This window comes from Bremia lactucae, linkage group LG3, assembly GCF_004359215.1.
Source record: "Bremia lactucae strain SF5 linkage group LG3, whole genome shotgun sequence".
NCBI classification, from domain to species: domain Eukaryota; phylum Oomycota; class Peronosporomycetes; order Peronosporales; family Peronosporaceae; genus Bremia; species Bremia lactucae.
In genome coordinates, this window is record NC_090612.1 from 899,173 (window position 1) to 911,477 (window position 12,305).

The following is a 12,305-nucleotide window of genomic DNA, read 5'->3' on the forward strand; positions in this document are numbered from 1 at the left end:
TAAAATTCTGGGTGTGTACGCAGCTTGCTGGGAAGGTTTAGCGTATAAGCTAGGCCCTTCTTGGCCACGACCGTAAATGGTCCAATAAAGCGCGGGCGCAATTTGGTCTTGAAGACCGCGGAAACCAAGTTGGTAGGTAGGTTCTTAGCGTTAAGTAAAACTCGGTGTCCGACCATATGAGAATTAATACAGCTTCTGCCTTTGGCATCTGCTTGTTCTTTTTGTTTGTCTTGGCTACCAGCCATCGTATCTATTACATGTCTTAAGACACTTAATCGTGTCGCAAGAAACTCGCTTACTTGTTTCCGAACGGAAACAGGGCTGATACCAGCAAGCCTATCGGCCAATTCTCACCCACCAAGCCCTGAACCACGCAGTGGTATCGTTAGTGGAACGCGCGGGTGGGTAAGACCGTTTATACAGAAAGGCGTATAGCCTGTAGAGGCATGAACAGCGTTATTTAACGCAAACTCCACTACTGGGAGCATGGAGCTCCAGCGCTTTAGTGTCTGAGCACACACGCTGCGTAAAACGTCTTCAATGACGCAATTGACACGTTCAGTTTGACCATCGGTCTGCGGATGGTCCGCAGTGGACATATCCAATCTGGCGCCAAGCACACGGAAAATTGATTTCCAGAATTTACCCGTGAAACGGGGATCCCGATCAGAGACAATTGCCACTGGCAAACCATGTTATCGAAACACGCGATCGATAAACAGCTTAGCTGTACCCTCTCCATCAATGGAATCTGGCAAGGCCGCTAAGAGAGCCATTTTGCTCAACCGGTCAACAAAGACCAATTTACCGGAGTTACCGGCTGAATCTTTCGGTAGACCGAAAAAAAAAATCCATACTAATGGACTCCCAGCAACCTATGGGGACGGGAAGACTCGTTAGTGGCACAGCAGCGTGCGCCGAGGGTTTAACCCGTTGGCAAGTTTCGCATGTGCGAACATATGTGCTGACCCATTTATAAAGTTTGGAGCACATAAAACTCTGGCTTATAGAGCCGTAGGTCTTTTCTCTACCGAATGACCACCAAGGACAGTAATGTGTGCCTCATAGAAGATTCGGTACTTCAAATCCTCATCATGAGAAACAATGACACGGAAAGGGTCCGCGATGTCTGTGCAATAAAGCAACAGATTGTTATCGATAGAAAATCGATGTAACCTTGCACGCAAACGTGCCGGCAATTTAATACCTGAATCCGAGTTCTTTTAAGCTCGTAGCAGAGCTATACACTGTTCATCCTTGGCGTAAGCCGAACGGATTAATTCAGGAATAGGCGACATGATAGTCGTTAAATAAGAAAGCTCATAATCCGGCCTGCGTGATACCGCATCGGCCAAAGCATTCTGCTTGCCGGGCTTATACTTCACCTCGAAGTTGTATTCGCGAAAAAGAATAGCCATCGGGCCATTCTCTGTGAAAGATGGGGCAACTTAGTCGCCGTGCGTAATGACGCGTGATCTGTATATATCATAAACGGCTTAGAGCCGAGCAGATGAACTCTGAATTTGACGAGAGCATACTTCATAACAAGCCACTCTTTGTCATGAACTGTGTGTCTAGACTCGAACGCAATAACACGTTTATGCCCATCAACATCTCTTTGTAACAGAGCACTGCCAATGGCAAAATCTGATGCGTCACAGACGACACTGAAAGGCCAATTTGGGTTTGGCAGTGCCAAAATCGGGGCATTGATAAGACTATCCTTAACTGCTCGAAAAACATTATTTTCGGTGCTAGTACAGCACCATTCTATATCCTTTTTAAGGAGATAAGATAATGGCCTAGCCATATCAGCGTAATTTTCGCTATATTTGTTTAAATAATTGGCGAGACCCAACCACTTACGCAAATCCTTTTGGTTTTAAGGAACCGGCCAATCTACTATGGCTTTTATCTTAGCGGGATCCGCTTTAAGGCCTCGCTTTCCAATGAAACGTCCTAAAAAGGGAATTTCGTCTGCGCCAAAAATGTATTTAGATGCATTGGCAAACAATTCATTTGTGCGCATACACTCGAGCACTGCTCGCAAATGATCTAAATGGTTGTCCATATCCGACCGACCCAGCTCCGCACGACTATGGACAGAAATTTCATCGAAATAAGTATGTGCATAACCTCGATGAGGGCGAAACAGTTGCGTCATTAGACGATTAAATGTTGCCGGGGCGTTGGAAAGCCCTCGTGGCATAACCAGCCTTTCCCATAACATGCCGCTTGGGGTGCTAACCGCTGTAAGCGGGATATCACTAGCTCGCATGAGCAAGTGGTAGTAACCATCGACTAAGTCCAATACGCTGTACATTGTACATCCCATCATGTTGTTCTGAAGAAAATTCTTTCTAGGAATGGGGGTTTGTGCTGGTATGGTGACAGCATCAGGCTTATTATAAGCATGTACAATGCGCCATTTACCATTTGGCTTTTTGGCACAGAATGTCGGTGTCGAATGAGGAGATTTGCTCTCTCGTACCATTCCAGCCTCGTGCTTAGCACGGAAGAAATCGTCAATGACGTCACACTGCTCCCTTGGTAAAGGCCATTGTCTTGTGACACAGTATTTGGTTCCCGGAACTAAGTCAATTTCATGACGTACACCTCTATCCGGAGGTAGAAAAGATGGTTGATTGTTACATACCACATCTTGGAATTCCTTAATCAAGGAATAAAAGGGATACCTTGGATCTTTAAGGATCGATGACCCATTTCGCGCACTAAGTGCAGCTTTTGTGTCATCCAGGACAGCTTCGTCTAGAAGTGACGATGAGTTTAACTCAATTGTTGGTTGAATGGCCACCATTTCAGATACGACGCCAGCCTTTGAGGCTCGGCTGCACTCATCCATAGACATTTTGTCTAGCTCTAAAAGAGCATGTAACGAAGGATTGCCGCAAGGCTAACTTCCCCCTCAATCTTACCGGTTACACCATTTACAAGCATATGTAATTGCTGACTCGTATCACTTTGTGAGGGTATACACGCTTCGTGTCCATCCTGTCTTGAAGTGGAGACAATACGCCTCTAAGAGGCCGGGACATTCACGTCCCCGGGTTTTCCAGCCTGTATTGGTTCTATACAAGACACAGCGCAACAATGTGTCAACGGCGATCCGTCGACGACATTCTCAAGCGTTTCAGCATGGAGTAGCAGGTGATACATTTCTTTTCATGCAGAAAGCCAATAAGGTCACGGTACGTCAACTTGCAAAAGTGCGTCATAGGGGTGTCGCTTCACGTGCATTAGGAGGGTTTGACCCAAAATGCCCTAACGAATCGTAAATAGTGTCACTATTGATACTCAGTATGGTGCCACCTCGGCCGACCACACTCGGTGGACTTAGACGTGCCACTCCACGTATCTCAGTATATTGCACCATTGAGGTCCTGGTGAACCGCCAGCAGTGTCACTACTGACACTCAGTATGATGCCACCTTGGCCGAAACCATACTCGGTTGACTTAGACGTGCCACTCCACGTATCTCAGGAATATTGCACCCTTGATGATTCGGCCTTAGGCCAACAATGCTTTCCGCATTCAGTGAATCGTTATTACAACGAGTGTCACTCGACGGAGTACGTGCCGTTCCACTTATTTCTGCTGAGTCGGGCTCAAAATTAATGTTTTAAACATTACAGTATATTAACTCAGACATGCCAATGTCTAAAACACTGACAGACTCATTCAATGATCCGCGCCAATAGCGCTTTTGTTGCCCAGCAAAGGTGGGTATATGACTCCAAAACTTTGCTAGAAACATTGCGCGTGGCGCCTAAGGTCTTAGACCTCCAATCGATCCATGGCTCATGGTGTTCTAACCAGGCCATATCAAGGATGAGATCAAATTTTGAATCCACGTCTAGGACGAGACAGCGTTCCATACTGTCAAAGTCCAGAAACTTTATACCTAAGTTCAATGGAACTTTAGGAACAGTGACACGAGTCCCAGTCGCTAAGCGAACAGTGATTGTATCACCTTCATGCGCTATAAGCGCCTCAACGTATTGTTGACTTCCTTCAAGGGAAAGGCGTCGAGCATAATTGCAAGACGCTCCTGAGTCAATTCGAATTGACCACGACTTATCGAAGCCATTTACAGTCGCTTAAGCGACTAGCAAGCCAGGCTTGTACTCTCGCCCCGTGCAATTAAGCACCGAGCTAATTGGGGGCTAGGTTCTGTTTATTTTCACCTCCTAGAGGTTCAACAGAACCTAGGTCTTCCCCAGTAGAGCGCCCCGCACCTACTGGGTATCGACGTTTTCCCGCACCGTACCAGATCTCTGGTATAGGTCGGAGTTGGAGTTCTTTCGAGCTTAACGCGAATTTTGAAGAGGGCAGGCCGGACGTACATGTTTTGTGCTTCCGCACGTATAGCATCTACGGATATTCTTATGCTGTTCCACAGGCCGAAGTGCCTCTTCTCCTTCCTCAAAGAGGATTAGATCCATGAGTTTCGGTCTATTAGATAGTACCCATGTGCTCGAAGAGCTTGTTCGATAAACTGGCGAGCTAACACGAGCAAACTTAAGTCGAACGCAGCGCGTAGCGCTATGGCACCTGCCTCTACGAAAGTAGCAGGATGGGATCGGAGAAATTCCGTCCGGGCAACGCCCTCATTGAGACCCCCCATAAAGATGGTCACTACAATTGCTTCTTGCACCGGGTCTTGATGCATAGATGCAATGAGAGTTCTCAACTCCTGGACAAAGTCCCCTAGGGTTCTTTTACCCTGTCAAGTCGCCAGGAGCCGTGCTCGCATGCAAAAAGCCTGATCAGGCGGTCCAAACATGCTCATCATTTGCTGTTTCAGCGAATCCTATGAGGGAAAAGCGTCGTTTATGGACGTAGTGCCCACTCCATGGCTCTACCTCCAAGTTTGGAAATGGCCATAGCCACCTTTTGCCGTTCTGTTAAGAACAAGGCGGAATCAATGGACATTTCCATCTGCTTCATCCAAAAAGGGAGATTTTCTCCCTCTTATCCCTCAAATGTTTTCACATTTACAGTTAGAGGTCGAGCTTTCGGCTCTGAGTCGGGTACAGAGATGTACCGGATCGGCATAGATGCCGCTAAATGATGTTCCTGACCGATCAGGGAGGCTTCGCACCGCATGAAGGCTTCAAGCCTTGTATGCAGGACCTCTGGTCCCTGGGAGACAATAAATTCCACGTGCTCAAGCCCAAATAAGGTTTTGAGCTTGTCATAAGCGGCGCGTTGCGCTTCTGACAATTCTGGAACCTCTTCCATTTTCGTGAGAAATTAGTCTTGTAAAAACTCAGGCGTTGATTGACTACGAGTGCTACCAGGTGTAGCGGAGCTACCTCGCTCCTTAAGTCAGAGGAAGACTTTCAGACTCAGAGAGTCACTTAGTTCTATTGAACTAATGGGTTTGTCAACTCAGGGATTTGTGCAAGCTATTAAAGCTTAAGGAATCCTAGTTCTAGGGATTCAGGGGTTCGTAGAACCAAGTGGCAACTAGTGCCCAAGAGGATATACCTTAGAAACGCTTCTATCTCTTACAGATCAATGCGCAAGCCTTAGGAAGGCACTTAACGCTTTGAGATCAAAAGGGGAACTGAACTTTATTTAATTATTAAAAACTATAAACCTTACCCTAGCTAATTAAAATAGATTTTAGCTGCCAAATTTATATCTGGCGGCATAATAAATGGGATTTAAGTATCTAACTATTTTAAAATTAGATAAAAGGGTATTTTACCCATAAAGTTAATGTACCACAACAACGGTTCTCCAACCGATGTGTGCCCCATTACAGCCTCCTTGCGCACCGCACAATCGTGTCTTGAAACGATTAGCGGGGTGATTTAGACTTAAATCAACCAATCAATAGAGCTAATGTTTTAATGCATCAATTATACCAAATTTGGTATTATTGGAACTATTTAAGTCATAATTAATTTGGATAATAATTTCGCACTTCTTCATTTATTTCCTCTCAGAGAAAATAATATTTACTATTCTGTTATAGAAAATAATACTTATGTAACGGTACTCCCCGTTACACGGAGCATTTACATCAAAAACAAGTGCCTTGTTTGTCAATTATTAGTTCTTTCGCTTGCGCTCGAGAAGTGCACGTACAATAAAAATGACCACACACGTTCCAATATCATAGGTGTTGTCCACGTAAAAATACCTCGAGCTTGCACCAATAAAAATTCTGCAATGAGTGCAATAAAGGAAGAAGTGAACCGCCGACAGGTGATTGTGATTTTGGAGCAGGCGGCGCTAGAAACTGTCAAGACCTCCAAAGGATATCAGCTTCTTAATTGTGATGACCACAAGGGCCTTCACAAAAAGCTCAACCGTGACGCCAGCCAGTCGCGTCCCGACATCCTGCACCAGGAACTCATGGCGCTGCTCGACTCACCGCTTAACAAAGCCGGCTATTTGAAGGCACGTGGCTGTACTGATGACGTTAAAAATTTTACATGCTGAATATATACTGCTGTATAATGACGATAGATGTACATCAGAAGCACTAAGGGTGTGCTAATTGAGGTAAGCTCACAGATGCGTGTACCCCGCACGTACAAGCGCTTTGCCGGTCTCATGGGTACGTGTCTGTCTGTCCATGCTACAGTATTATTTTGGTTTGCACTTTAATTATTAAATGCTGGTTGATGCAGTGCAATTACTACACATGCTGAAAATTCGCTCGTCAGACGGCAAGCAGACGCTGCTTAATGTTATCAAAAATCCTGTGACAATTCATCTCCCGGCCAATTGCAAGAAATATGCACTCTCACGCATTGGAACCCTTGTGAATCCGTGGGAATGGGTGGAAACGCTGTCTACGGATGAGCCGGTTGTATTCATCTTCGGTGCGATGGCTCATGGTCACATAACAAAAGGAAACACCAATTACGTGCGTGACTACTTCTTTATTTGACGGAGGTTATTGCTAACAATCTTTACGGATGTTTTTCTTGGCTATAGCTGGATGAAACTATCTCGATTTCCGAGTACCCCATGAGCGGTGCTCAGGCCATCTGCCGTTTATTAAATAGTTTTGAACGTCACTGGGGAATTTTGTAAGTAACAATTCTCATATGCTAAAGCTTCAACATCAATCAAAATTTCTACCGTAATGCTGAAATATTTGACTGCACGCATTAAACTCTCGTCAAAAAAAATCAATTTGGTTTTGAGAAGAGTGACGTAAGCCTGGCGTATTTTTGGCTTCCTGAAGCATCTGCATTTTGGGTGTGAGTGGCAACCCACCGCTCATTTGTTGCAGACACTGATCGTAGACAGCTTTCCTGATCGCACCTTGTGTAGCTTCGTCATAGTCTTGAACGTTCCTCCGACAGTCGACCTGACTGGTATCAATTTCCGGATCACTTTTTTAAGCGCTGGCCCACCACGTCGGTTTAATCTTTTCCAGCGAAATAGAAAGCGTCTTGGCGCTCTCGACTGACCAAACACTCTCATTCGGGCGAATTGTGTCGGAAAACTCTCCATAAAGCAAAAGTTTGGTTGGATCGTTTTTAAGTGTCACACGCAACTTTGTTGACTCAATTTGACAGTGCAAATTCTTGGCTCGTATTCCTTGCATTAATTTCATCTGAATCTGCAGTAAAAAAATGAAGCAAAGTTGTCAGCTGAACATGCAGAAAATTTGTCTAGCATATGTACCGATATATCCTCAAGCGTCTGCGTCCACGTGTAATTCTTACATTTTCCTCCATTACCGATTGGAACTGCATTATTCAGGACGTTACAAGCCCATACAATGAGGAAACAGACCAGTCGGCTTCACCTTGTTTGCCATCCTCTGTCAACCGGATTTATCTCCTTTTTCGCAGCAAAAACACCTTACACCGTTGTGAGTGCTCTCACTCTTCTTACTTGGTTTATTCTGTGCCTGTTCCACGGTTGTAATCCCACTACCGTTGCAGGTGTCATTGAGACCCTTCATAAAATACTTTTGGAAGGATTCGAGCACTTTCTGCTGCGCTTGGCCAGGCAGAAATCCCATCTTGTGCCGTACAAGGTCGCTTGAGACCACATTAAGTCCGTCTTACGGTGCAAGAATCCGAAAAACGAGTCCAGTAGGGGCTCGACGCCTCCATGTTGCTGTGCCATTTTTGTGCCAGGAGCTCATCGAAGCGGTTAGTCATAATTATTCTGAAAAATATATAAAAAAACGATTCCCAATTGTCAACGTGAATGCGATGTGGTCAGCACTGCGACATGCTAAGCAAGCGGCATGCAGCTTTGCGCGCCGGCACAAGAAGATGATGATCGCGACGGGCTTTGGTGCAGCATGTGCTGGTGGAGCTTATTATGCATACTTACGCATGCTGAACGAGGCGGAGCGCTATTCTCAGCAAATTCAGGAACAGATGGCCGAGCACCAGCGACTACAGTTAGCGTTGGGCTCAACAGCAGAACAAAGCCGCGCAACAGTGCGGCGATTCTTGCCAAAAATTAAGGCCCGCTTATATCAGCTACTTGATCTAGAAAGCGTTGTAAAGGATCTTAAAACGCTGGACAGAATGCAGAGGAGCAGACGTAACGCGCTCTGGGAGGACGCCAAAATTCTGGCTGTCACGCGCTACGTTACGTCGCTTTTGGCTTTTGGACTCTGGCATTTGCTAGTTTACGCACAGATATCCATAATAGGTAAAAGACTCTTCGAGAGCAAGAAGGCGGAACGGATTGAGCGGCAGAAGAAGAGAGAAGAAGCCGAAGAGAGGGCTCGTCATATCTTTCTGACATCTGGACTTGAATATTTTATCGAGGAAGCTCTTCAAAAAATCAAGACACACGTCGAAGTTGTGGTCAAAGACAACAAACAGTTACAGGCGTGGAAAGTTAGTCAAAAGACTGCAGTCATTGCTGACGAATTAAATGAACTACTTCAGGATTTATTCCTGGCTGTACTGCCAACTCCCGACGCAGTGTCTGCGGCAGGCAAACAAGAAAGCTCAGCAGAGCTACGCAAGTGGCAAGAATTTTTAATTTATCCAGAAAAGCGCAATGGCGAGGACGAACACGTCATTAGCCTTTTGAACGATTTATGGGATCTATTGGAAAGCAATCTCTTCTTGCCTGCACTGCAACACAGCTTAGGATTTCTTTGTGGCAACTCCTTCCAAGATCTTGACGATGTGGTCTACGGGCAGGGCAAGTTTGAGTCTCAAACAGTAGACAGCAGCACTGCGAAGCCTTTTCACAAGAACTTGGCGCCTCCCCTTGCAAAGCTTATCCCTTGTCTTCAGGCTGAGATGAACAAACTTTTGCTGTCATCTGGGCCTAATACTTACGCTGCAAAGTATTCGCAGGGTTTGAATGAGATTGAAGCGTTCCAAAATTTCTACGAGGCAGTCTTCTTTGAACAAAGCGCTCAAGACCCATATATTGGGCCTGCTATCATTTAAAATTCTCCGTCGCCTGAGTGCAGTAGGTACACAGCGGACTGCTAAGAAGCCAAATCAAATCTATTTCGAGGCAGCATTAAATTCATCAGCTACGTCATTACTGTCGGGAGTATCTTCAAATAGAGAAATGGACCAATTCGCCATCTGTGTCGTAAGTCTAACCGGCTTCACTCTTTTATTCCCTTTACTCTCGCCACCGTTCACTTCAAGGCACACCACTAGCAAGTTTTCGTGTCAATTGTTTCACACTGTAATTGACACTTTCGTAGAGATAGACGGATGCTTTATCGGCCCAAGATACGTCGATTTCCTCTTCAGTGGGGGGCTGCACGTAGTCAATGCAATAATTTCCAGCACGGGAGCACTTTTCGTGCCCATGGCGTTCGCAGATTTTGCGAAGTGTCATCACGCAACGCAGCTTGGGCATTTGATTAAGAAGCTGTAAAACCTTCAGCATGAGTTGAGGGCCAAACATAACGTTGTTGATGAAAACCACTGTCGCATCCATTAGACAAGCTTCCGCTGGAGGCATGAAGATGTCGCCCTGTAATATTCGAGTTTCCTTGCCCTGTAAAATTGAAATGTTTCGTTCTTGAAGCCGAACTAAAGCCTTGTGTCCACCCACGACGCGATTATGCATCAATTCAATGCCAATGGCCCTTCTGCATGGAGTTTGAAGAGATGTCTGCACTAATATTTTTCCCGTCCCGCAGCCAAGATCAAAGAAAACGTCGTCTTCAACCAAATTCAACATTGGTAGGATCTTGGAAGCCACGGACTCAACCGATACTTCGCCGTAAGTCATTAGCCGTCGAAACTCTTCGACGCTCAGCCCCTGCACCTCCTGCGATCGCTTGCACGCGCTCGTTTCTGTAAAAACTGTCTCTTTTGATATGTTGTACACTTCTCGATCATCTTGCTCTTGCTCTTCATAGAGGTCAGCAATAAGCCTTGAGACATACTTCGTCTGACTTTCAAACGAATACGCGGGCTCCAAAGAATGTCGTACTTTGCGGAGTCGCTTTATCTTAAAAGTCGTAGTTTTCTCGTCTTCGATCTGCGGCAACGAGCTGTTTTGTGGACTCGGCCGGCCACGCATTTTTGCTATCATTTTATTTCTTTTCTTCTCGTTCTCTGCCGCCTCCGCGCACGCAGCAGCCGTCGCTGCCGCTGCCGGGCGAGCACTTAGTATCAAGTCCAGTTTGCTTGTCTCTATATTCTGCCGCTTATTAAGAGACCTTCGGCCTAACAAAGGGCACCGTAACGGATTCGAAGCATCGACCGTGCGTCGATTCCGTCTGCTGAAACGAGTCTTTAATGGCACCGACGAATACCTTTCAACACTCGCCGTATTCTTGCGTTGAAGCTGCTGCGCGTTATGTAAAAAGGATGTGGTGTCTCCTTCCGAAGAAAATGACGTTGTGGTCGATGTATCACTTGCGTCTTCCCCATCGACCTTAGAGGGAGTCTTCTCGTGCGGTGAGGACAATCTTCCCATTTTCACATGTTTTAAACGCAGTGACGATTTCAAAGAGTTGGCTTGAGGATATAGTAGATGCGGACTCGATAACTTGAGGTGTTCAGCCGAGCGAGGCCCTCTGCGGTTGGCTGGGCGTCGTCGGGGTGTCATTATTTGGCTGTATTTCTACAAAAATTGTGGAAAGATAAAGTCTGAAGTACATTTTTTTAGTAATGCAGCTAATTGGAATTGACATATACTAACAATTTAGGCTCTCTTGCGGTTATGTTGCCTAAAATTTGGTTTCGCTAATGCTTAAGTGTACGACAGCAGGTGCGTGAACGAGTGTGATGACGAGAGGGTGCAAGGAAAAGTGCTATAGAAGGTGACATTAACGTGCTACACGTGCTGCTTAAATTCGCTAGACTTCATGTCCGTTTGTAACGGGCTAAAGTTGCCCTAAGTGACACAATCCCAATTTGTAGCGGAGCTACCTCGCTCCTAAAGTCAGAGGAAGACTTTCAGACTCAGAGAGTCACTTAGTTCTATTGAACTAATGGGTTTAACAACTCAGGGAGTCGTACAAGCTATTAAAGCAGTTCAAGGGATTTAGGGGCTCGTACAACCAAGTGGCAACTAGTGCCCAAGAGGATATGCCTTGGAAAGGCTTCTCTCTCTTACAGATCAATGCGCAAGCCTTAGGAAGGCACTTAACGCTTTAAGATCAAAAGGGGGACTGAAATTTATTTAATTATTTAAATCTATAAACCTTACCCTAGTTAATTAAAATAGATTTTGGCCGCCAGATTTATATCTGGCGTCGACTGTAACGGGGCACTACGACTTGTACTGCTTCAGCACATGTAGGCGGGCACGTCGTAATGCGGCCACGCTCTACTTAGACACACATCCTAGCACAGCGAGGAAGCGGTTTAACCTGCTTCTCTTGCGTGCAGTGAGGTAGTTGTGTTGGGCGCGCAAGCGACCTCACCTAACACACTAAGTACTCTGGTTCAGTGTCGTCACGGGAGCGGTAATCCATCTCCTCGTGCGCACTTACCAAGTAGGAGAAGTTTTCAGACTGATTTATTTAATAGAATTAAATCTAAATACCTATTTTTACCAATTAAAATGTCATCTCTATCGATAACACTTAATATGTATTGCGAGCGTATCTTTCTAGATACCTCGCGTAACGGATGACGCTAGCCGTCATCACGGATGACGCTGGGCGTCATCCCTCCTAATGTGAATGCACCCATGTGCATCACATACACAAGGGTTGGTCACAAATGTGCACCACACCCGAGTGCTGGGTCTAATTACTATTATTTAGTAATTGACCATCCCCTTAAGTACACCAAGTGTACTTAACGGGGACTGTGTAACATTAGGGCAACTTTAGCCCGTTACACCATCCCCC

At 45.7% G+C, this 12,305-nt stretch overlaps 3 protein-coding genes across 3 annotated transcripts; 2 read left to right on the plus strand and 1 right to left on the minus strand.

Moving 5' to 3' along the window:
* Positions 1 to 6,202: 6,202 nt before the first annotated feature.
* CCR75_006200 (uncharacterized protein) lies at positions 6,203 to 7,075 on the plus strand (the record flags this gene model as incomplete). The annotated part of the gene is made up of 4 exons (XM_067964271.1): positions 6,203 to 6,454; positions 6,503 to 6,593; positions 6,667 to 6,905; positions 6,977 to 7,075. The coding sequence occupies 4 exons, from the start codon at positions 6,203 to 6,205 to the stop codon at positions 7,073 to 7,075; spliced, it is 681 nt and encodes a 226-aa protein (XP_067816612.1).
* A 1,139-nt stretch (positions 7,076 to 8,214) lies between these two features.
* Positions 8,215 to 9,423, plus strand: CCR75_006201 (uncharacterized protein; the record flags this gene model as incomplete). The annotated part of the gene is made up of 1 exon (XM_067964272.1): positions 8,215 to 9,423. One exon carries the CDS (start codon positions 8,215 to 8,217, stop codon positions 9,421 to 9,423), a length of 1,209 nt encoding a protein of 402 aa, XP_067816611.1.
* A 205-nt stretch (positions 9,424 to 9,628) lies between these two features.
* On the minus strand, positions 9,629 to 11,053 carry CCR75_006202 (uncharacterized protein; the record flags this gene model as incomplete). Its single annotated transcript, XM_067964273.1, has 1 exon — positions 9,629 to 11,053. One exon carries the CDS (start codon positions 11,051 to 11,053, stop codon positions 9,629 to 9,631), a length of 1,425 nt encoding a protein of 474 aa, XP_067816610.1.
* Between the last annotated feature and the right edge of the window lie 1,252 nt (positions 11,054 to 12,305).